The following is a 25,524-nucleotide window of genomic DNA, read 5'->3' as shown; positions in this document are numbered from 1 at the left end:
ACATTAAGGCCAAACTGGGGCACAAAGTCCCTGCCAGTAGCTGACTGCCTGCACAGGCCCTTCCCCCAATCTGCATCTAGGTCGATGCATGTCCTGAACAAACAGGGACCCAGGCCCCCTTCCACACTTACCCAGACATCGAGCCAAGCCGCACCAGATGTGGGTACACAGGGGCACACCAACCTTTCCTCTCAGGAACTTGGTTTCATAACCAACAGGCCTCTTAGAAAGAAGGGACCCGGACTTCTTTGAAAGGTTGACAACCAGCCCTTTATTCTATGCCATGTCAGTGTGATCAGGGTGTGACCAGAAACTGGGTCCTCCATTTATTCTGAGTCTGAAAAAAGCTTAGTTTGTTAGAGTTTTCTCATGGATGTAGAACATATCTGCCATCACTCTCTCCCATCCTCTGTTGTCATCTGCAGAATGGCTTTGCTGTGGTCCGCCCCCCAGGACACCATGCCGAGGAGAGCACACCCATGTAAGTAGACATGCATGGTCCCTCGCAGGCAGGGGACACGGGTCCTGGTCCTCTCCAGGAAGAGCTGGGTCGGCACCTGAGTGACGACAGGGACTGAGTTGCCATTGCTCACCGGCCTGTGACACATCATGTCCATGTGCTGAAGTAGAATAAGTGCGCGTCCCAGGAGCCGCGTGGTGGGTGACGGGCACAAACTCTAAACCCACCATCCTCACTGATGGGTCATGAAGAGGAGATGGATTGGGGGAGGAAATGAGAGGAAAGGGGTCCATGGTCATTCAGAGGGTCTGTTAGTTGTTAAGTTTGTTGTCTGAACCTAGAGTAGAGTAAGGCCGGTGGTGCTTCATTGTTCTAGAGCAGTCGGGGCCAAACCCCTTGGTGCATTTTCGTGTATGGCCTTGTAGCTGACCTGCTGACAGTTGGGTACTAATGAGGCCAAGTCACAAAGTCATGTCCACATGGGCCAGCTGTCTGGATTCTGTTTTGGGTCTTCTGGATCCCTCTGACTATCCACTCTTCTGAGGATTTGGACAAGGGAGTGAGTGTGGGGTATGGACCGTCCCAGGCCCATCACTGCCTGTGGAGAACCAGTGACAGGTGTACACCCAGCACGGGCTCCTGATCCTGCAGCTGTGGGTGGCATACCTTTGCTGCCTGGGTGGTGAGTTAGTTATCTCATCAAAGAGCAAGCTATCTCGTGGGATGCTGGAAGCTTCTCTGATGAGCTTGGTCAGCCCTAGAAAGAGTGCATGCCCTGTGCTCTGGGGACAGAGCAGGGCACCTGGTTTTGCTGGATAGAGTTAGGAGGAGATGGCGTTTGGGTTATGCCTCGGGGAACGAATAGCAGTGTCAGGTGGGCCAAGCAAGGGTAAGTGCAGACACTCACAAGGGCACTTTCAGGGAGAAACCAGGACGCGCAGCGTGGCCCAGGACAAGGGGAGCCACAGGCCAAGCGGGGCCAGGGCTTCCTGTGCCACCCCAGTGGGCTTGGGCTTTAGCAGATGGGCAAACAGGAACCCTGTCTCTTCACAACAGGAAGTGAGGTGTGTTTTTAGAAAGGCACCCCCTCATGTTCAGAAAGAAAAGGTTGTAACCACCCAGGAGTGAACTTCAGGTTGGCATCTTTGTGGCTTTTCCTGGAAAAAAAAAAAAAAAAAAGTTGGTTACTGCACGTCCCAGAACACACCCTGTTACTTAGGCATCCTGTTTTCTGTTTGTTTCATTTCCCAGAAGTTACTTCTCTAATTTAAATCTAAGTTGTTGGATATTCTAAGTAATAACTCCAAGTGAAATGCACACAGGGGTTTTTGGTTGAGTTCTTGCCTGTGTCTCCGATGAGCACTGCAGCTATAGTTCTAAATCCAGAACAGCAGAGCTCATGCCACGGGAGGGTCGCTGGTGTGCACGGTGCGGGCTTGCAGCATGCTGGCCTGGAGTCTGCCGTGGAGATTCAGACAGAAGAAGATCAAGATCAGAGAGATTTTCATTGTTACTTTATTCACTTCCTTGGCTTGTTTCTTTGGTCTTCTGAATAAGACTTAAAAATTACAGTTCATCACTTGAGCGATTACATGTATCATTATTGCATGTCTCAGAACATGGAAAGATAAGCAGTAAGCAACTAAAATAAGTAACTCTGTGTTTGTGGACCAGAGCATCTCTTGAGATGTCTGGGGACAAATAAGAGGGAAGTGCTGGTACAGACAAAGTCAAATTGATTTTTTTGGTATTAGGGTGTTAGAAATCTCCAGGCAGGGGACTGTGTGTGTGTCCATGCATGTGTATCGGGGGGGGGGGGTATATATCCGTGGTGTGTATGTCTGTGGTATGTGTCTATGCATGAGTTTGTCTATGTGTGGTGTGTGTTTGCATGTGTGTGTATCTGCATGTGTGTCTATGTCTCTGTTGGTCAATCACACAGCATTAATTAAGGTTCCCTAACTACTTGATCAGGAGCCATGCATTCACCAGAGTCTCCTTAGACTCTCTGAGACTCTAGATGGTTCTGTTGCAAGTTGTGTAAAAACTGATTAATACGCTTCATGTCTGTCCTAATTCTCTCCTGCAGGGGCTTTTGCTACTTCAATTCTGTGGCTGTTGCTGCCAGGCTTCTCCAGCAGAGGTTGAACGTGAGCAAGATCCTCATAGTGGACTGGGTAAGTGGGGCCAGCTCACCTCTGTGCCCCCGAGCAGATGACGGTGTGTGTGGAGACAGGAGGTGCATGCTTTTGTTGGAAGCTATCTCAAGGATGCAGAAAATTAAAGCCCCAAATGAATCTGTGTTACAGCTTTAGTCAGCCAACCCTGCAAATCATGGGCTTCTGAAGCGTCTAGAAATTTACCTGTGGTTGAAGGCAGCCACTAGGGTGACCCATGGCAAAGTCTTACTGGAAGGTTGGAGTTCAGGAGGAGAATGTGCCTGGCCTTGACTTCGTGCATCTGACCTGGGAGCGTGGGATGTATCCTCCGCCATCTGGAGGCTGTGCTTGGGTTCTGGGGTACTGCTGATGAAAACCCCTTCCTTCCTCCTTCTACATGGTCCCAACTAGTGCCAGGATAAGTGGCTGAGCCTCCTTTTCCATCTTGCTATAGGAGGTCTCACTTCTCAAAACCATTCTGCCCCAAAAGGGGCCAACTTTTAAAAATAATGCTGTATAATATCTGAATCTGAATTCCATAAATAGGTATTCTGATTCTTATACTGGAAATGAGTATCAAGGTATTCATTATATTTTTCTTTTTAAGCTGTATATATACATATATAATAGTCCCTTTGGTATTTATGATTTATGATTCATTTAATTTTTTTGAGGAAAAAATCCCAGATGCATCAGGTGGGGTTATGATTTGCATTGCAAGAGTTCTTCTCAGCTCAGGAAAAGAAATAAGAAAACACAGCCCAGGTACCCTGCCGGCTCCCAGGTGGCCGGTGCTGGCTTTTACCTGGCCCTGGGGAGCGTGGCTGGGGTCACATCAGCGCAGGCCACTAAGCAGTCGGTCTCCCACATGGGCACCCACCTGGCGGCCAGCACGCCCTCGCTCAGCTGTTCCTGAGGAGGGGGTGGAAACGGGCTGGAGGGAAGTGAGGACGCTGGTGGCACACGGTGAAGGGGCGCCTCTGCCCAGCACACAGGCCGTGCCCTGTACAGACACTGTCATGCAGCGTCCACCAAGGGCTGCAATCACTGCCACGTTAACTGTGAACAGAAGTGCGTGTGGCATCCTCACAGCCACGCACCAGCCTCATAGAAGCTTCGGCGTGTCCTCACAGCCATGTGATCAACCCTGGGGGGTCACTGCTTCCGCTCCCTGTGTGTGGCTGTGGCTTCCACACTTTATGTAAGGAGCACAGGCCACCTCATAAGTAAGAAAAGACCCGAAGCAGCAATTTGTCATGGTTATGACCATTGACTTCTGTGCAGCGAGGCTGCCCTTCACCTGCCATCCTGGCACCTCCCAGCATGGCAGGAACAGATGGCCGCAGGGCTGGCAGAAGCCCCAGGCTGCCTCTCATTGCCCCCTGGTATTCATGACATGGGGATGGGCATTGTGATTAAGAAGAGCAGCTTGTCGTTTTAATATGGGTGTCCGGACCAGCCTCGTGGGGTTTTTTCCTGCTGTATCCATGGCTGGTACAGGGTCAGCCCCTCACATGTGCCTATAAGTGTACAGGCCACAGTCAGGGACCTCCCTTCCAATGGAGGCCTAGGGCATGGCTCACTGTCATAGAGACATGGCAGGTGCAGAAAATTAATCAATGGCTCTGTTTGGAAGACCATGGCCACTGGGCCTGGCTGAAGTGCCAGCGTGTCCTTTTTGCAAGAATCAGGAATGTACTGTGATGCTGGTATTCTCAGACACTAGCCCTCAGACTACCCTGCACCACGTAGTTGCCCACACCTGCTGGGTGCAGGCTTGGCTGCAGGTGCAAGGTGACTCTGAGCAGGCACCGTTGTCACAGGGCCTGGACGGAGTTGGCTCAGCCGGGAGGGCCGTGCCTCGGTGCCTGGCTCTGCCCTGACCTGCTCTCGCTGCTCTTTAAGGATGTGCACCATGGAAATGGGACCCAGCAGGCGTTCTACAGTGATCCCAGCGTCCTCTATGTGTCCCTGCACCGCTACGACGACGGGAACTTCTTCCCGGGCAGCGGGGCACCTGATGAGGTGAGCAGGTGGCACTGTGGGAGGGAGGCTGGGCGGGCACGCTCTCTGCCGCCCAGACGGTAATTTCCGGCACATGGCAGCCACGTGTGCACACGTGGCCCGGATTTTGTCTGAAGTACAAATGAAAGAGTGGACCTCACTTCTGGTTCCAATCTAGGCAAACTGAAGTACTTGTGCACGAGCAAGTGTGCATGTCCTCTCTCGCCCGGGAAAGGCCCAGGCGCTTTGTGCGGTCCAAACAGCGGCCCACACAGCATCTTTTAGGGGACCCCTGGGGCAGGGCACCACCGTCTGTCCTCTCACCTGTGGGTGCTGCGTGGCAGGCCTGAGGCTCCTGCCCTCCCTCTGAACAAGAGGGCCCCAGCCGTGGGGAATCGCACCTCAGAGGAAGACTTCACCTGCCTGTGGGTCCAGCACCTTGGAAGGAAGTGGGGAACGACTGGACCATTTACAGGAATTTTCTGCCCAAAACGAGCCAGGCCTGGCTGCCCTCTGTTCATGTACAGCACAGCACAGAGATTTACTGAGGCACTTAGTGGCCCCCTCATGGGGGCCCACAGTTCCCACAAGTTGCAGGCCACCGAGAGCCTGGCATTCTGTGAGGACGGCGCTGTGTCGATGTCAGAGTGTCAGGCTGGGGGTGGCAGCAACGCACACTGTCAGGCCACACACTGGCTGTGCCTGTGGGGGCCACGACGCAGAACCTGCATCACGTGTTCCTTTCACAGAGGTTCGCCTCAAGGGTCCGTGACACATGTTTCTTTCCTGGCCACAGGTGGGCACGGGGCCGGGCGTGGGCTTCAACGTCAATATGGCTTTTGCTGGTGGCCTCGACCCCCCCATGGGAGACACGGAGTACCTGGCAGCCTTCAGGTGAGTCTGCTGGTTTCGTTGCCACCCTTGCTTTGAGGACACATTCAGATCACCTTGGGGTGGGCACCCCAGTCCATCAGGGAGCACTTTTCAGAGACCAGTGCTCCTGAAGTGCCATGTGTGGATGACTGCAGTGCTGGGTGCTGTGCGGGTGCCATCCACTCTTTAATGCCAGAAGTGGGATCTTTGAGACCCATCTCACCTTTGTTCCTAGTGTTCCCTTCTTGTGCATTAAATAAAAGTCAGGAATCCATCTTGGGTCCTGATGATAAATGGGGACAGAGGCAGGGACTTGGGGCACAGTGTCGGAAGGCGTCACATGAATGACAGACAAGAGCTCAAACCCGAAAGATTTCTTATTCTCCTCACTTTTCCTTCACAACCCCTTTGTGAGATGATGCAGGACATAAATCAGGGTCCCCTTCGTTTACGTGGAAATTGGGCTCTGGCCCCACTGCCATTTCCTCTGCGTCACTGGGCCCTTCAGAATACAGCTGCAGGGTGATTCTTTTTAAACATGGTGTTTGCTTTTATCATCAAATAGTAATTTCTACTTTGATGTAGGCCGGGTTGAAGTAATTCCTGCAGCCAGAAACGGGTGGCCTGGTGGTTCAGTTTTCTCATGGTTTTCAGTACTGTTGTTTTAAAATGGCAGTCTCCACCTGCCATGGTGGAGTGAGGTGGCTCTGGTGGCCGAGCGCGTCCCTGGGCCTCGTGAGGAGGAGGGCTTTGTGAGCATGGCTGAGCCTAGCAGACCAACAGTCTTTGTTGGGAAACGCTGTCAATGCTCTATGCATTAGAGCCCCATGAAGTTTGCAGGGCGTTTTTCTCTCTGCTTCTGTCTCTAATTCTACCATCTTGTTGTCCTGATTGGTGTACATGTACAGCACATGTATGTAGGCATGTGTCTGTGTGGTGCATGTGGCTGTATCTCTGTGGACGTGTGTGCACATGTGTCTGTGTGCATGGCTGTGTGGAGAGTGTGTATTCATGTGTCTGTAGCTGTGGATGTGTTTGTGCAAGGGTGTGTGTACCTGCCTGTGGGCACATCTGTGGGGATGTACACTCAAATCTCTGCATGTGCACGTGTGCGTACACATGTGCCTGTGCATGTCTCCGTGCACACGTCTCTGCCTGTGTATGCATGTCTCTGGCGGGTGAAACTCTGCACATGGACACATCTGTGAAAGTTTTGACACAGCCTCTGCCACATGCTCTGTGGGGACCCTGGATAAGTCAGGTGCCCCTCTCAGCATCTGCTCTCATCTTGAGATGAGTCCTGGCCCTCCGCCCAGAAAAGTTGTCGGGGCCTGGTGGTGTAAAGGCTTGGCCCAGTAGTTGTAGGTCCCCTTCTCCAGCCTCTCAGTGGTTTGTAGAAATAACAGATCCCATTTGGTTAAATCGAGGCAGAAGGTCAGCTCCTCAGACGATGAAACTGGTCTATGCAAATAGGAATTAATCATGTCCATAGAAGACCCACACTGATTTCCCCTGAATCGCTTTTTCCTCTGATCTCGTTGGTTTGATCTTGATATTTCTTCCTACTCTTGGTCAGATATAATGTAATTTTGACAATTGCCCTGCCTCATTTAAGGGAGCAGGACTTCCCCAAACACAACATCTGAAAATTTGTAATGTGGGATTTGAATCTGAGACGGGGTTGTCGCAGTCTGTCTATGGGACGTGCTCCCCGGTGGTGGCACAAGGTCATTTCCCCACTGAGAACTGACCCTTTTTTAGGCTTCCGTGAAAATAAAGTGCCCGGACCCCGTGAGAGGTGTAGTTGCTGCCTGGCCGGCTTCCTGCCTGAGGGAATGTTGGTGCTTCCCGGGGGTCAGGGGCCCGGTGAGGCTGAATTCTGGTGCAGAAAGAAGGCGGAACGTTCTCGGTTTGACGGGTAAAAGTAGGCGGTTCTTTCTTCTTTCAGGTCAGTTTTTGACTGGACTGGCCCATGCCTCGTGGACATTTCTCAACTGTACCTTCAATTCTCTGATCCTGGGGTGAAAATCTCCCCACCTGTGTCCTGCTGCAGGGTAGGGGTAGGGGTCTGCCCGCAGGACCCCCGTGGAGCCAGCCTTTCAGATGAACCTTTCTGAATTGCTCTTGACATCCATTTTAATCTTCTGCCAAGTGTACACATGATAAGACCTTATCAAGTGCTCTTTGAAAAGGAAAATTGTTTCAGGGTTTTTTTTATTGATTTTAATGTAAAATAGTACTTTGAAGTTTACAATTCATGGTTCCCTGGGCACGGATGGGGGCTGAAGGTCAGAGATTCGTTTCCCCCTTTCTTCTGTGCCTCTCTTCCTTCTGGGGGCCCCTGGGACAATGTGTGCCTTAAAGGCAGAGCCTTGTCACTTAGACCCGTTGCCTGCCACGTTGCATTTTCAGGGGATCAAGGCTGAGATGAAGAAAAGATAAGAAAATTGCCCCTAATGAAATCCAGAAGCAGCCGGCACTTTCTCCTCAGTCTCAGAGACTCGCACGAAAAAAGGCAACCTTAATTCAAACCAGCCGCAGCGCCAGACTCGGCTTTGAAGTTGGCTGAGCGACGTCTGCGCAGACAGGACGCGCTTCCCTTAACCCCTCCTGTACCTGCTCGCCAGCAACGTTGCGGGTCGGCCCGTCAGCAGTGACGAAAACGAAACTAACGTTACTGTTATTCATGACTTGGGTTTAAATGTGACATTATGAAGCTTATCAAAGATATCATGAAACTGGGTATTCTAACGTGGTGACGTTAATCTCTTAATGAATTGACGCCGGCCCTCAGTCGAGCACCTGGGCCGTTGCTCTGCACGTGCCCAGCCTCTGGAGCGGGCGCCAGGCTGAGGCTCTTTGAATTTTTTTACCTCCATAAGACGTGTTCTTGCTTTTGCTTTTTTTAGACAGTTGCTTTCTACGATTGTGGTAAAATACGCACAGACTTACTGTCCTGCCATCTGCCGTGTGCACGGCAGTGGAACAACACCTGTTCCGTGCACACTGCACCTGCGGGACCAGCCTTGCTGTTGTCAGGATACTTGCTCCAGCCCGTTGCACCTTCTGGTCTAAAGGCAATTGTGTCTCTTTAGGGTCATCCAAATATTCCCCTATATAGAAACCTGAGGACATTCTATGGTGACTTTAGAAGCAAACAGTAGAAGCTAAGACATAGTTGAGGACTGCTACGTTTAGCCAGCCTCCTCCGTACCTGCTGGGCCCGGCCCTTGGAAATTATGAACAAGCACAGTCCCACCCCGAGGGTGGCATGGACCAGGCAGCAGTTGATACGCGGAGCTAAGTTTGGTAGAGCGAGCACTCAGGGTGGGAGGTGAGGGGCTGCCCACTTGGGGGGCCGAGCCCGGGCTGAGTCTTGAAGGAAGGATCCTGGCCCGGGTGTGGGGGGAAGGGCATTCCCACAGGACCAAAGCCCAAAGGCGCAAACCTGCCTGTCCGTGTGGGGCTGCCTGGGAGCTTGACCTTGATCCTGAGTACGGGGGCTGTTGGGGCTCTGGCTGGTGGTCCGGGGAGCCTGGCCAGGACAGGGGCTGGGGGCCGACTGGCACTTGGGTAGGCATGGAGAGGGCCCGAATGGCTGTCTTGGAGGAGGGCAAGGGGTGCCAGGTGGAGAGCCTGGAGGAGCCGGTTTGGGGTTGAGACAGAAAATTGTTCAGCTGGGGGCACCAGGACACTCGGGCTTCAGTCAGTTTTCAGAAAAAAGTAAAGTGTCCATCGGAGGTGGCAGTTGTGAGGCCCCTGGTGATCCAGGAAGGACAAGTTCAGTAGGTGAGGCTGGAGCACGTGGGCTGTGAGGAGGTGGGCAGCAGGGGCTGTGCTCCCTAAGAGTCTGGGGTCAGCTGGCAGGGACCCCCGTCCAGGGGAGGTGGGCGGGGACGGGAGGAGGTGGGCAGGGACGGGAGGATGAGGCAGGACCAGGGCTTGCAGAGCCTGCTGCAGTCACCACTGTGGTCGAGATACAGAGGAGACTTCATGCCCAGCCCAGGCCCAGCAGAAATCTGCTCCTTAGGCCCTGTTGGGCTTGTAGGGCATCCTCACAGGACATGCTGCCCCCATGTCATCAGGCATTTTATTCCTGGGTGTGGAGTGGAAGGGGTTACCGAGAGCTGGCAGTCCTGGGGATGGAAAGGGAGCACCCTGAAGGGGGGGTCCAACGTATGCCAGGGCCTGAGGACGAGGGTGGTGGCTGTCAGCATGGAAGGTGGGACATTGGTGGGTTTTCTGTGTGGTCCCCGAGCCCTTGCAGTGAGTGCAGGAGAGGATGAGGAGAAGCCGGCACAGGCAGGTCCCACACCCTTTGGGTCACAGTGTGACCAGAGCAGCAGATGGGTGTGGCAGATGGTGTGAGCCTGAGAGGAGGGGACAGGCAGGAGCTGCTGAGGGACCGGAAGTAGCAGGGGAGAGGGAGAGGTCACACTTCACTGGAGACAGATGGCTGAGAACGCAGCAAGCAGAGAGGCTGGGGCACCCTGGGGGAGGGGCTCTGAGCCTGGGGTTGGGCCCGGCCCTTTCTTCAAGGTGGAGGGTTGCAGACTGCCTCAGCACCCACTCTGCCCAGCCACGGTGCCCCGGGTGGCAGGCCGCAGAGTTGCAGCTGTGGGCCGGGAGGGCTCGGGCAGGCATCCCTGTCCCAGAGCAGCTGGTCCACATCATTTTTGTCTCTGCTCCATTTCTGACTCTCAGAAGGGGTAGTGTGCTTAGGATGGGCGGTCACTCCAGGAAATGGTGGTTTCAGTGGCTCCCTTAGGGTGCTTGGCAGGACACGCGTGGCCCGGGAGCGTAGGGAAGCCTGTGGCTGAGGTGCTCAGGGTCCAGGCCCAGTGTGTAAGTGTGTGATGACTTCAGACCCCAGCTACCTCCTCACCCTCAAAGCCAGAACTTAAACATGGCACAGAACAAAAGGAATTTTCCAGTTGCCAACACGCCACACCTGTCAAAATGGTGTTGTCAGACCTGTCTATGAAGGCAGGTCTGTCCGTCAAGCAGCAGGTCGGGCGTGTTCATTCCTTGGGGACACTCAGCAGCAGACATTTGTCACAAGCCTTACAGAAAACAACATGGAAAGGAGGCCAGCGGTGTGAGGACCCCCACCATAGGCCCACAGCCAGTGGCACTTGCTGGTAGGACCCTTGTTCAAGGAGATGTCATGGGCCAGCTGGTGTGGACAGTGCCCCTGGGACAATGAGGGGCAGAAAGGAAGCCAACCCTGAGCTTGGTTCTGATGGGTCCCCGGTGCTCGCTGGCCACGGGCAGCCACAGCACTGAGGCCGTTCACCACATCAGCTCAGTCTGCTCCGAGGCTTGCGCTGACCGTGGGCTTGGTGGATTTATTTTGTTTAGGGCCCTAGTGTGGGGGTATGTGTAAAAGGATGTTTCTTTTCAGTTGTTGGAACCCAACTGTTGGGCCAGTTATTGCATTTAGTTTCAGGTGCGGGTTTCGGCAATGACAAGTTTGTACACCTCATAATCTGAAGTCATGTGGTGGCTTACAGGTGTAAATGCCCCATGATGTCACCTGACACACCAGCAGGTGGGGCCCACAGATGCAGTCTGTTCTCCCAGCTCACACCTGTCTAGCAGCCCCGGCCCAGCAAGGAAAGCCAAGGCTGTGGATGTGAGTGTGCATCACCCAGGCCGCGCTTTTCACATCTGCTGACCATTTTCCTCAGACACGTGTTACCTGATAGTGTTAGCTTATGCTTTTGTTCCAGTCTCTAAGAGGGCAGGAACTTTCTCTCTTGTTCATTGCTACATGGCTGATGGCCAAGGGAAGGGTACAGTGCCGTGTTGGGAACTGAGGCACCAGGAGTAGCCTGGTGAGGACATGGACAGGAGGCGTGCAGCGTCAGGAGGCTTCACATAGGACCAGGCAGTGGAGCCTGTCACCTCCAGCCTCAGCCCTGCACAGTGCCACCAGAGCCCCACTCCAGTGCAGAGACAACGGGCTTAGGAGCTCTCCGGGCACAACAGCACGTACCTTCTGCACACTTACCTGCCTTCTCTCAGAGGTGTGCCCATTTTTACCCATTTATCCTGCCTCTAAGCAGACGGTCAGTTGGTCTGCTGCATTGGGACTCTCCAAGGCCATCCCTCTCTGCTTTCAGGTTACCCCGAAAAGGTCAAAGGTGACCCCATAGAAATACTCACTGTTAAGTGATGGTTTGAGAGAAGGCCTACAGCAGGTATTTCCATCTTCTGTTTTCAGAAATTAAGTCGATTATTGAAAGTGTAATTCTAGACTAAAATGTGAGTCCAGTTTCTGTTTTCTCTGCAGCACCTGTTGAATAGGGATGTTCTTTCATCTGCCCTCCTGGTTGAGGGCTTGAGGATAGGACGAAACATCCTGGGTGACCTGGGGATCTGAGAGGCGGGTTGAGATGATCCTTGGGAGTCCCTGCTTCTTACAGACCAAGAAGCCATGTGTGCCATTGAAGAGCAGTGACATTTCTTAGTTGTACCACAGATGGGCGCTGGAGACCACCCGAGCACACGCTTCTGTTCAGCACTGTTTTGCGTTGTCTTAGCTCTGTCAAGTGTCTGGCATTACAACCTCGCGGGTTCCAGGCCCGGAACAGTAAAAGCAGGCGTGCACACACAGCTCCCTGGCCCACGCTCACGCTTGCGCCCGCAGTCCCTCGATCGTGTCTTACTTTTTGTTCTGGTTGGCTTTTGGGAAACGCCACACACCATGCACAGACACCAGGGGCTCTCTTGGTACAAACTTCATTCAGCGATTTTAACAGGACTTTCTTGGAGGGCAGTTAGAAATTAAGCAGCTCAACCGTACTTTAAAGCAGAGAACTAAAGCCCGCCATGCACGCTTGCGTTACAGCAGCTGCCCAAGTGCTCCGTGAGTGATACAGCATCTGCACAAACGTCTGTGGTTTTCGTTGAGAAAACATTCTGGCTTTAAAACCCATCTGAGAAGCGTGGCTGAAACTGTGTTATTCTGCCCAAAGGAAAAGGTTCTATGACAAGAACTGCATTAGAATAACTAGAAGCCAGTCTCCCTGGAATGATGTGGACAGTGGAGGACCAAGAGGGCAGCTTCCCTCAGCCCCGCCACTATCGGGCTGGGGCCACCGAGGCCAGCCTTGGGACCCTAGTCAGAGAGGAGGATGCTACCAGGCCACCGTCCTAAGTACAGAGCACGGCTGTGTGTCATGCAGAAGCCGGAGGACTCCTCCTCAACCCTGGGCATCTCTCCATCATGCCACTGAGCAGACTAAGAGTTTCTGAGTGGCCAGCCACCGTGGCGGGGTTGCCGGCACCCTTGCCAGCACTTGCCCTAAAGCAAGTGCTGTGTTTGAACGTTTTGAAGTTCATAAGGCCCCTCATGCTCTTGCTGCAGAGTCCCCGTGGACACAGAGACCCATCAAAATCTGGGGCCAGTGTTGCGCACTGAAGAACATTACAAACATGCGTGGACGGGATCTGGAGCAGGACGTGGCAAGCTGCCTGAACCCACCACCCATTTTTTTTAAGCAAAATGTTATCAGGACCCAGCCACGCTCACGCTCACTCATTATCTTTGGCTGCTTTTGCTCTACAAGGACAGCTTTGAGTGGTCCTGACAGAGACCATGTGGTCCGCAGGCTAAGACATCCACCATTGGACCCCTGGCAGGAGACGTTTGCTGGCCCCTGGCCTCGAGTCACCTTTTGGGCTCTTTAGGAGCCTAGCGATGACCCTCAAGGTACACCTCCTGTGTCCTTCAAAGGTACCTCCTTCAGACTGTTGCAGGGGCAATTCCAGAAGAAATTGTGTGAGCCAGGTATATTCTCAGAAGACAAAAAATCAAAGGCAGCAGAACACTGAGAAGCACACAGGGTCCTCTGTACCTTCCCGTCTTGTGTCTCAGAGCGAGCTTCTTAGCTGGCAAAGTGCCTCGGTGTGGCCTTGGTGCGCGCTTCTCAGCAGACTTTCTCGTGCCATCTAGAGCAGACTGAAGCCACATGATCTCTTCATATGAGGGGACTTGTGCTCTCTTCCTCACCTGAGCTCACTCTGGGTGGTTTCGGAAGCCGCAGTGCATGTTCCCAGAGTCGGGATGGGGCGTTCCTTCTGCCGTGGTACCCCCAGTGGGACTCGTCACCACTGAGCCGCAGAGAACTGGCAGCAGGCCTCCACCTTGTAGGTAGTACTCTGTGCTTTTAATCCTTCCTCCGCCTGAAATCAGGAAAACGTTTCAATAGGATTGCGATCTAGAAGAGTCCCCAAACGGAGTCACATTTGACTTGGAGCATTTTGTTTCTTTTGGCCATATTTGATACTTCTGCTGACTTCGGTGGGGAATTTCACTTTGTTGCAAAATCTGAAGGAGAAACTAGAGGCTTTCAGGGCCACCAGCCCTGCTGCCCCTCAGTGTTTCTGGGCGTTCTGTGGTGGAAAGGGACCCCGTCCAAGACGGGGGTATTCGGGTGCCCTGCATGAGGGCCTCTGAAGACCCAAGTGGAGGGAAGGGGTCTTGGTGCACTGGGCCCACGTGTGCTGGTGGAGGTGAGGGACACAGGGAAGGTGTCTGGTGCCTGCTGCAGCCATGAATGGCCCCAAGGAGTAGCAGTGGTGGCACCATAAAACGTGGACTTCCCCAGCAGAGGCTCAGACACATGTGGGGAGTCACGCGACCCAGGTGTCACAGCAAAAATGAAAGGCACAGCTGCACGTCCCGCCTCCTTTAGCCCACACCAAAACAGGAGCCGCCAGACCACCTTCCTCTTGGGACCACTGCTGTCCCCAAGGAAAAGGGGCCATGATCCTGCCCACCTCAACCACAGAGGGAGTGAAAGACTCTGAAAGTCAGTGGTGATTATTAATTAAAAATCAAATAAAGCAGCTCAAACAGCACATGAGACTGCTTAACTTCCTGATTCAGTTATAGCACCGGCATATATTTATAGCACTTGCTGACCTGATCGTTCACTCTACGCCGATAGGTTGTTTTGTGTTAAATGTTTTTTCCAGTTTTCAAGTAGAAAATTTTCCTTGTCTCCCTGATGTATGTTAACCACTGAACTTCTCGGCAGTCTTTATATTTTCCAGTCAATTCTTTTAAATTTGTCATCATTGTTCCCTTAAAGATCCCAAGCGTCTAACTTCTTTTTAGTTCCCCCCTTACACCGTGCGTACCATTGTTGGTCACTGGTGTTCAGCACTGTTTTGGGTGAGGGGAGCACACGGGGGCTCCTGTGGGGCAAGGGATGGGGAGGACTGTCCCTTTTCTCCCGTCTTAAATGAAAGCCTTAGAAAAGCACAATATCTTCTCACCCTCATTAGACTGGCCATTGTCAAAAAGACAGACAATAACAGCACTGGCAAGGATGCAGAGAAAGGGGGACCCTCGTACACTGCCGCCGGGACTGTCAATTGGTGCAGCCATTATGGAGAACAGTATGGAGGTTTCTCAAACAACTACAGATAGAACTGGCATATGATCCAGCAATCCTGCTGCTGGGTGTACACCCAAAGGAATGGAGACCATCATGTTGAAGGGACACCTGCACCCCCATGTTCACCACAGCTCTGTCTACAGTAGCCAGGATATGGAACCAACCTAAGTGTCCATCGATGAATGACTGGATGAAGAAAATGTGGTATATACACAATGGAATACTACTCAGCCATAAAAAAGAATGGAATCCTTCCATTAGCAGCAACATGGATGAACCTGGAGAAAATTATGTCACATAAAGCACCCTAGGCACAGAAGGAGAAATACTGCATGTCCTCACTCATAAGTGGGATCTGAATTAATAAACAGACAATAAAGAAAAAGAAACAACAATCACAATAATACACTGAACTTTTAGAGAGAGAGAACACGACTGTGTTTACTGGAAGTGGGGAGGGGGAGAGGGAGGAGATTAACGATGATGTGTTAACAGACACAAAGAGTGATTACATATTGTCATGATGAATCAGCTGACTGTCCTGGTCTGACCATCACACGTTGTACACAGCTATTGCTAGTCAACTTTGTACCCCACAGATATGTGTAATCACTTATGCTTCAATTTAAAAAACACAACACTGTAACAGCAGGGCCACCTGAGGAGGTGAGCACAGCACCCCGCTGCGGGCCAGATGGGCAGGGAGAGCCTGGGCTGGGTTGGGGAGGATGGGGGTGGGGTAGGGTGGGGACAGGGAGGTCAGGGTGGGTCCAAGCAGGACTTAAGACAGGCAGCTGGTGCCATGGAGTTACAGATCACCTCCAAAATATGCATCCCCAAAAATACCTATGCTACAGCTTTGGCTAAGTACGTGTGTTGGGCTGTTGATTTGGACTTTGAAGGTATCTATGAAATATGCAAGATCATGTTTGCATTGATTTCCTTTTGATTAGCAGAGAGCTGTCAGACTCCACCCTCAGCCCACTAACTGTAAGGGGATACAAGGGCAGGCATTGTCGGCATCAGAGACCGTGTGTGTTCTGGTGACTGTCCAGTTCTTCTTTCGGCTGTGTCCTCAGCTGACCCAGTAACAACTTCTCCTGCCCTTTGCAGAACGGTGGTCATGCCGATTGCAACCGAGTTTGCTCCAGATGTGGTGCTGGTGTCATCAGGCTTCGACGCTGTAGAGGGCCACCCCACACCTCTTGGGGGCTACAACCTGTCTGCCAAGTGTAAGTGGGTCTGCTGGTGACCAAGGAGCTGAGGTCATCCTCAGCACACCCGTGATTCTGCTTGTTTTTATGATAAGTTGTGTTGTGTGTAAAGGAAAGTCACCTTTTCACTTATTACCAAGAATGTGACAGTCCGTTTAGGTCCCCAAGAGCCCAGAGCAAGTAGCAGGAAGCTGCAGAGCAGGATGCCTCAGGCTCTGAGTGCCCTGGCAGGGCAGCAGCCCATGAGAAGGGCGTAAGGGACTTGGTGCTGTCAGCCAGACACGGGCACCTGAGGAGCTGCAGGCCACCTCCAGGTGACAGCAGCAGGTCCTCATCCCTGGTGGGCTTTTTGTTCTCTGATGTTGCCCTATGTTGATGGGCAGGAGCAGGCCCTAAATACCTGTGAAGAGAGAAACATTTGTCAGCGAAGGCAGCTTCAGAGCTGGAGAAGGGGCCCAATGTCATGCACATGCTTTGGAGGATTTGCCTTAGATGAGGGCCATGCTTTTTAGTACAGGAGGAAGAACGACCAAACAGCTCTGCCCCCAGCAGTGGCTGTGTCTGCAGCAAAGCACAGAAATGAAAGACCTCCTGGCATCAGCACCTCGGGTCACACAGCGGCCTCACTGCCTCCTCCTCCCAGCCATGGCTGCCCAGTACCTTGGTGTTGGAGCTGTTGCGGGGCCAGGGGATTCTTCTGTGGCCCAGGCCTCCTGGGGCCTGTAGACTTGGCCTTACTGACTTCCTCGAGGCCTTGGCATCCAGCAGGCTGTCCTCCCTGTCCTCCGTCAGCACAGGTCACCAAGGAGGAGAGCCACTCTCTCTGGCCCCACACAGGAAGGGCATGGGTTCTCCAGAGGGGAAGGGGAACACCTAAGGCAGCCAGCACAGGGCCTCTCAGAGCCACCTGTTCCTAAGCCTGGGGCCTAGTGGCCAAGGAAGTGGCCAGCAGAAGGCAGAGAGCACCCATTGTGCCTGATGCCTCCCAGCACCCAGCCAGAGTGCCTCTGCCACAGTATGCTGAGCTTCTCCTGTGGTCCTCATACAGCCCTGAAGCTGCTGTCTGTGTTTCCATCAGACAGACAACCTGAGGCTTTGGGAAGTCACAGCCTCTCCTGTACCTGCAGCTGCCAGACAGTGCAGCCTGGCATGGGCCCGGTCTGCTGACAGCCAGCCCATTATCGGGGCCACTAATCAGTGTCACCTAGTTTTCCCCAGCTCCCTGATGAATGTCAGATTATCCCAGCTGAGGGTAGGAAAATTATCCTTTCCCGTCAGCAGTCTCTGCCAGGGGGTGGCTGATATGGGTGCAATGGAGGGATCAAAGCCAGATGCCCAGTGTGTGTGAAGCCCTGGGGGCACCTGCAATGTGACATGTGTACGGGGCACCTGCAATGTGACATGTGTACATGCAAATGCATCTGCAGGGCACGTCACATAACCAGAACCCTGTGGGCCTTGGGAGTGGACCCCTCTGGGGAGCTGAAGGGCAGGTGGCAGGGGCTCACTCAGCTGCCCTCGTTCCCAAACAAGATGGTTTGCTGCATTATAAAATCAAAGCACTGAAGCCATAATTCGTATTCTCAGATAGATCAAAAAGGGAATCCAAAACCAAAATTCTTCAACGAACTTCCTAAATCAAACCTAGCCTCTATTATGTGTTTCGGCATCACTGCCCCCAGGGCCTTTTGCATGGCGATTCCTGTGCTCTGGGAGGCTTTGATCCCCAGCCTGCCCGCGCCCTCCCTCGACTGCACTCCCCGCTTGTCGTTGCAGGTTTCGGGTACCTGACGAAGCAGCTGATGGGCCTGGCCGGTGGCCGGATTGTGCTGGCCCTCGAGGGAGGCCACGACCTGACCGCCATCTGCGACGCCTCTGAAGCCTGTGTTTCTGCTTTGCTGGGAAACGAGGTACTGAGACCCCGCGGCGTGCTCCATACTGACGATCCGCAAGCCCGGCTGTGAAAGCGAGTAGGGTCTCTGAGCTGTGTAGACTCTGCTTCCCGCTGGGGATCGAGCGTCCCCATCCACCCCCACTTAGTGGGACTGCTTTGAAGTTGGCAAAACTCTTTGATTACAGCCAGAAGGCAGGCAGTGGGGGAAGGATCGGCAGGAACCTTTGCTCTAGAAAAGTGGTTTGGATCCACTCATTTGGCTTCATTTTTCCTTCAGGTATTGGTTACAGTCAGGATGTCATGACTGAGAGGTTTCATTTTTCTGACTCTTAATTTCCTCTGTGGACAGTCAGTTTCTCTAGGAAGTTCTCAAGTGGGTTTTGGGAGTGGCTCAGAAGCTGGAGCCTGGGCTGCTCTGCCCAGCAATCCCGTCTGCTGTTCTGAGCCTGCAGTGAGACCCAGGGTCAGGGCTTGTGCTTGTCCCCATTGACACTGTAGGACAAGGTCAAGGAGACACCGTGGCTTGCACAGCCAGGTCTGCAAGGGCCTGTACAGAGAGAGGGAAGAAAGTTGCTAGGGCTCAAGGGGAGAGAGTCCATGTGGAGCGTTCCACTCCAGTGTGACATGTCAGCGGTGTGTTCCTGCCCATCCAGGCTCCGGTATGGTTGGCTTGTGCCCAGCAAGCACTGCCACGGCTGTGGGCCACAGGATGGTGGGAGGGGAAGGTGCTGCTGGTGCCATCGTCATGTCCAACCCAGGGAGCATCTAAGGAATATGACGCAGAGCGGAGTGTACCTTTCATTTTGAGTTTCCAAAGCATGCTCTTCCTGAAACGTTAAACCCAACCAGGGACCTTTTGGATGTGGGTGCGCCTACCCATCTCCTGACTCTGGACCTTTCTTTTTGCTTGCAGCAGTGTCAGCACAGGTCCTGAAGGGCCAAGTGTTCAGGTCACCTGACCACATGATGGCAGAACAGGGTTGCCCTACTGGGGATGTGAGGCCAGTGCCTCTGCCTCGTGTTGCCCTCAGGGCCCCTCATAGCCCATCAGATGGCACGAGGGTGTTCTTAGAGTCGGGGGCCTGCTGTTCAGAGGGTGTGCATTGTTGTCTCCGTGCCCATCTTGCTGGTGCCCAGTGGCTTACAGGAAACCCGTGTGCCCACCCCCGTTCGATGTTCAGCTCCCCCGTGGGCACCGCCGGTAGCGGTAGGGTAATGCTTGTTCTCAGGCTGAGGAGAATGTACATTTCCACCATCCTGCCTTGCCCATTTTTAAGTGTTAATCATTGCAAATATTGTCCCCGGACCCCTACGTTTTGGTAGCCAGTGGGGCAGTGACTGTGTTGCCGTTTGGTCAAGTGTCATGTCCTGCCTTGTGGGCAGGTGCTCAGCACAGGGCTGTGGTCTCTGGCCCTTCTGTTGGCCGTGTTGTGGCACTGGACTCGCAGGTGCATGCGCTGCTGCAGCTACTGCGAGGGTTGTTTGGCACTCAGTGAAGACCAACTCTTGCCTGGCATCGTGGGGTGGGCAGAGGGTGGCAGGCAGGGGGCAGCAGCACTCCCGGGACGTGCTCAGCATGAGCCCCGCTCCCACAGAGCGCCTCGCTCAGGAAGCTGACCCAGGTTGCAGCACCTGCTCGCACAAGGATGTGGCAAAAGACGGCAGCTGCAGATACACTTGGGGTTGAAGTGGGGGTCAGAATCTCATAGAACACCACAGACTACTGCAGTTAAGCCCATCACTCATAGGGTTTGGCCCACAGGCATCATTCTAGAACATGCAGAGTGGGGGTGAATGAAAATTTGCCGTCTAGACATCCACAGCTACGAGCTCATGTGGCATGTGCCACTCATGGGGGGTGGTAGGCTGTGGGGCCTCACTGTGCAGGCAGTGTTGCTGCTGGACTTGTTGCTGTGAGCGTCAGAACAGCAGCAAGTGCCCCTTTCCTAGAGTTCAGCCAGTTACGAGAGGAGCCCCACCGGTCACAGCCAGTTCCCACCTCCATGACCTCTGCTCTCTGTCCCCTGGGAGCTGAATGTGCTGCTAATCAGTTGCCGCTCTAGCTAAGGAAGCAGGCAGATTCCTGGGCGGGGTCTTTCCTCATACACGTGAGCACACAGTAAAGAGCCTCACCTTTCTTAGGCCCCTGCCACGTGGGCATCAGAACCTTCCTCTCTCCCCCTCCGTTGAGGCGTCAGACACCAGGGAGGGAGGGAGACCATGGGGGCAGGGCTGAGCCTCCAGGCCCTGGCCCCTCCCTGCCCCCTCAGCAGGCCTGCTTTCCTTGGCTTTTCTGCAAAGATTAGATCCGTAATCACAAATTAAGAAGACTCACTCTTAGACAAATCTGCATTATCTTCTGGGAAGGATTCTATTCAAGCACAGGTCCTAAGGCCACGCGTACCTGAAGCATTGCTGTGTGACACAAACTGCCCTACACAGCCAGGTGCGTTCAGACTTTTGCCTTTAGATGTTCGTCAGCAGCAGAGACAGCATTTGTAAAGTGCTTTACAAGAGGGACCCTGCAAGGCCCCTCTTCTCTCTGCTTGGGATTCCTTATCTCAGGGCTGTGGGTAAAGCCAGCAGTTGCCCCAGTGGCCACCACTAACCATGCTCAGGTGCTGAAGGAGGCTGAAGAGCACCAGTACCAAGCTCTGGACCTCCCAAGCTGCCCTGACCTGGACAAGTGGAGCTGGGGGGCCGGGGCATGAGGGTGGCCGGCAGCCATGCGTGTCTCACTGCGTGGAGGCCACGTCACTGTACTCCAGTGGGTCAGTGGGTCATAGTCAAGTGGGTGTTCCTGGAGAGGAGGATGCCATGGACTGGAATACCCCAGGGGTCAGCTAGACACCAGAGGTACACGGCTCCCTGTAGAGGCTCTAGGAGGTACTTGGAGGGCTGGACCAGTGCAGCCATGAGGACAAGGCTGGGAAGGAAGTGGGGAAAGGGACTCATTTCCAGCCCAAAGCTATCTGCTGGACGCCACCTGGACCCCAGGGCTTCAGAGGGTGCACCAGGTGTCCCCTCACACGCCTCAGCTAGTGATAGATGGTGCCACACCCTGGCTTGTGGGGAGGTGTGACTCACTACAGAGTCAAGGAAGCCCAGTGATAGGGCCTGATATGAGGCAGGGTGGCCAGGAGCACAGCCCCGACCACATAAGGCTCGGGGCGGTTGGGTCCCCAGGACATCCAGGGAGGCCCCAGGAAATCCTGCGGACCAGCTGAAAGGAGGGGGTCACAGGGTGGGGCAGCCCCAGGGCAGCTTTGCTTCACCGGAGCTGCCATGCCCGGTGATGGCAGAACTGAGAGGTTCCAGAGGCCTAGACCTCAAGGCACCCAGGACCACATCTCCTGATGACTGCAGCTCTGTGAGGAGCCCTGTGGAACCATGTGAGTCCTGCAACCTGGGCTGACACCGCCAGCCACCCTAGAGCAGCAAATGCCCACAGGGGGATGCCTGGGCTGGCCGTGCTTGCTCTTGACGCCTTGCTCATCACGGCTGGTGCTGGTTCTAATGTAAATCACGAGTGGATCAGAGATGCCAGGGGCATCCCTCGTTCCTGCCAAGTCGGTAGCGATACACTTGAGTACGATGCCAGTCTGCTTTCTACAGCGTCCAGAGCGTTTTACCTCTCCTTTCTTCACATGAAAGAGTCTTTCCCCCTCTTTTGTTCTAGTTAAAAGGCAACTGTGGTTGTATATGTTCAAACCATTCTGAAGCTTTATGATTCTTATAACTACCTACTTTAAAATAGCAATGGAGAGCTTAGCTTTCAATTAGGGCCCGCTCTTGCTCCCTGATGTGTGTTTGGTCTTCTGACAAGAAAATGTTCTTTTACTTAAACACATCAAAAAGCAGGAAGCACCAGCTTTATCAAGGTCTCCTAAAAAATCTTCTTAATGCACGCAAGTTGGACCGAGCCCCACAGCTCTGCCCGTGGCCTTTGATGCAGGCTGATATATGGCGTGTTAGCCGGTTTGGCGCTCACCGGGCAGCCAGCTGTGGACGGCAGCGGCCGCGGGGAGCCTGCTGCGCAGAGGATCAGCTGAGCGATAGCGTGTAGGGGACATGTGAGCAGACGGTTCATCTTCCCCAGTGTCTCCTGCGGTGTCTCAATTTTCAGTTACCTGCAGCTGTCAGGATCAACAGTGGCAGTTCACCTAGAGGTGCTGCACCTGCAGTTTAGACAGGCCATGGAGCTGAGTGGGTGTGGGGAAAGCAGAGACCCTGCCACCAGATGGCAGCTGGGGGCCACTGCTCCTGGAGCTCTCCACAGAGAGGGGCCTGCCACATCTTATGCCACAGACTATCCCTAAGGGAGGTTTAGGGTTGGCCAATTTCAGGGTTAATGCCACATTTCATTTAATTCACCCAGGACTGATGGAGGACATTTGCGGGGAGCAGTGAGGTGCGGGGTTGCAAAGGCTTTGACCCAGGAGTTGGCGCTGTCCTTGCGTCTGATACTCTGTGAAGGGGTGGACGTTGAAAAGCTCTGTGACTATAGAACAGCTTTGTGTCTGTGTGTGAGAGAGAGAGAGAGAGAGAGACTGCGTTGGCTCAGTCTGTGAGCGTGAGGCTGTACGAGCTGGCTGTGGAAGTGCTAGGGGCGGCTGGACCAAGAGGAGGTCAGGCCCGGGACCCGGTGGAGGACGCCATCTGCAGGAGGTGGGAACGGAGGCCTCACACAGAGCAGTACGCAGTGGCCAGAGAGGCCCACCCAGGACTGGGCCCCGGGAGTCCCCTCGGAGAGTGGAGCCGGCCAAGGCGAGGGGCAGAGGCAGCATCCCGCAGCCGAGGGAGAGAACGTCCAGGCGGGTTAGTGGTTCCCATGTTGTGGGGGTCAGGGAAGTGGAGGACTGATGGCGTCCATAAGAAGCAGCCCTGCCGAGGCTGAGAGATTCCTGGAGAGTCCACTTAGTGAGGAGGAGGGCAGGCTCGAGCGAGCGCCTGGGACAGCAGGACAGGGCAGGGGCCTGTGTGCTTGGATGTCGAGATGTGGGGGATAGGTAAGCGGAGCCACAGCCCGTGGGAAGCATGGAGGTGGAGGAGCGGAGGGAGAGTGAGTCACCAGGATGGTTGGCACGTGTCGCTGGGCGTGGGGTCAGACAAGAGCCGAGGGGTCACCTGTGGGTGAACTTGGTCTGAACCTGGAGGGTTGAGGGTGCAGGGAGATTATCAAGCCTGCCTGAGCTCAGGCTGGGAGCTCCATGCCTGGCTGTGGGGGCTCTGACAGCGGGGTCTGGCTGAGAAAGGCTCCTTAGTGGGCCTGGGGGGCAGGTGCACCCAAGGACAGAGGCAACCCCTCATTATTTTAGAATCTATCTTTTTTTATTTTATTATGAATATTCGTGAGATACAATGCCGACTGTCACCCCTTGTAGCCTGATGTGAGGGCCAGATTCGTACCAGCAGCATACCCCCCACCAGAAATTGCTTTTGTACCCCATGTCCCCCACCCAATTATCCCACCTCCAACCCCCTCTTCATCCCCCTCCCACTCCACTTTGTAGCCCAAGGAAAACTACTTTGTTGGGAATATCTGAGTCCAGCCGGGATAACTTAAACTTGCCCCTTTTAAGTAGGCGGGCAGCCAGGTGCCGCACAGGCGCGTGGGGAGGGGATGCACTGGGCCAGGAGGGCTGGGTGCCAGCTGTGCAGGGCCTGCTGGGGAGTTTGGCCATGGGAGCCAGCGGACAGGGCAGCAGGACAGGGTTTGTTTTAGAAACTCCCAGCAGCATCTCACGTTAGCACTGTGCGTGTGCTGTGGCACACCCCTCTGCTCCAGAGTGGTAGCGAACGGGGATAGTGAATGACTTTTTAAAAATAACTTATCTTACAAGTGGTAAAACTAAACTTCTGGCAATAATGTCCCAGTAGGGATGTAACAGGACGTGTCAGGGTGTGCTGCAGCGATGACCCCCAAATCTAAGTGGCTTATCTTTGGCACACCCTTCCTGTCTGGTGGGGGTGGGGGGCCCTGCTCACGTCACCCTTAACACAGGACTGCGGCTGACCGAGCGCCACTGTTGGAAGCGCTGCCCGCTGCCGTGGTGCAGGGCATGGCAGCACGGGGCCCTGAGCGGCAGGTGTGACCACTGCCTGCTGTCTGCTCGCACGCCCTGCACACACTTGGGTTGTCTGGGTTTGGTTGTCACAGGCAGCGTCCTGGTGAGCTTCCATACACGGTCTCCCGGGACAGTGCCCTTGTTCTGCATGGTCAACACCTGGCAGAGGAAGTGCTGGGCCCGGGAGACGTGCTTGCTCACCTCGGAAAGAAAACGTCTGCTTGTTTTCCAAAGCGTTTGTTCCGTGTCTGCCTCAGCCTCAGCCTCAGCCTCAGCAGAGGAGTGGCCAGACCTCAGCAGCACCTGGCGTCCTCCGCTCCGTCTGCCAATGCCATGGGTCAGACAGCACCTCAGTGGCTCGCATGTCATTCTTCACTGCTGCTCAGGCTGAGCACCTTTGTGTCTGTTCACTGGCTACTTGGGCTTTCTCATCCTGCGGATCTTATGTCTTTCGCTCATTTTTCTCTTGGACTATATTCTTCCTATTTATTATTGGTTGGGGGATGGTGGTACATTAGATAAACAGAGGGAGGAAGGGAGGGATGGATGGTGAGAAGCAGGGGCACCATGCCATTTGCCAACTTGTCTGAGTCCGGGGAGGCAGAACACTCACACACAAGGGACACGCAGCAGGTTCATGACTTACAGAGAGGAGCAAGGGACGGCAAAAGCCTGGGAATCGTTGCAAACCGGCCCCCCAAGGCTCAGGAAAGCTGCCCAAGGTGGGTGGAGTCTTGTCTGTGTGCTCCCTGGGAGACAGCCCACCCTGGATTTTAAACCCTGGGGTCAGTGTTTCTCACTGGGCTGAGGTGTTCAAGAATATCCTGTTTTGAATGTCCTTCCAAGAAACGTCGTGTTATGGATTGAATCTTCATATCTCCCCCAAATTCATACTTTGAAATCCCTACCCCCAGCGTGATGGGAGGTAATTAAATCATGGGGCTAGAGACCTCATGAACGAAATTCGTGCCCTAATAAGAATAGATGAGAGAGCGTGCTTTCTCTCTTCACCATGGGAGAATACAACTGAGAAGACAGCTGTCTGCAAACCAAGAAGCGGCCCTCACCAGGTACCAGATCTGCTGGTTCCTTGATCTTGAACTCCCCAGGCTTCAGAACTGTTGTTTAAGCCAAAAAAGAATATCCTGGTTTAGGGGTAGGGAGACTGGAGCAGAGCCTGGGCTATTCTGGCGAGTTCCCTCCTTATATTGGGGTGTGGCATTCCTGGCACATTCCACAGTTATTCTTGGGAAGTACAAGTGAGAAAGGGAGAGCTGGGTCAGGTTGGTGCAAAGCCACCGAGAGAAATGTCCTGCAAATGGACAGGTGGATCGGTGACAGGCAAGTGGACGTTCAGGAGTCTTCCCTCTCACTCTGCCTTCTGGCAGAGTGGGCGTATGATCAGAATAATCTGGCCTCAACTGGAGGACTCTCCTGGGCCA

At 53.9% G+C, this 25,524-nt stretch overlaps 1 protein-coding gene across 11 annotated transcripts in view; it reads left to right on the top strand.

The window, feature by feature from the left end:
* The window catches only part of HDAC4 (histone deacetylase 4), a 308,256-nt gene that overhangs the window by 272,222 nt on the left and 10,510 nt on the right, over window positions 1–25,524 (top strand). For all 11 annotated transcript variants that reach the window (XM_063099194.1, XM_063099201.1, XM_063099228.1 and 8 more), the window contains 6 exons: window positions 426–481; window positions 2,550–2,637; window positions 4,525–4,644; window positions 5,420–5,517; window positions 16,020–16,138; window positions 17,897–18,030. In XM_063099194.1, coding sequence (XP_062955264.1) covers window positions 426–481; window positions 2,550–2,637; window positions 4,525–4,644; window positions 5,420–5,517; window positions 16,020–16,138; window positions 17,897–18,030 — 615 coding nt within the window. The remainder of the gene's footprint in view (window positions 1–425; window positions 482–2,549; window positions 2,638–4,524; window positions 4,645–5,419; window positions 5,518–16,019; window positions 16,139–17,896; window positions 18,031–25,524) is intronic.

This window comes from Cynocephalus volans, chromosome 1, assembly GCF_027409185.1.
Source record: "Cynocephalus volans isolate mCynVol1 chromosome 1, mCynVol1.pri, whole genome shotgun sequence".
Taxonomy (NCBI): domain Eukaryota; kingdom Metazoa; phylum Chordata; class Mammalia; order Dermoptera; family Cynocephalidae; genus Cynocephalus; species Cynocephalus volans.
The sequence above is the reverse complement of the archived record's forward strand: the minus strand, read 5'-3'. Positions and strand labels throughout refer to the sequence as shown.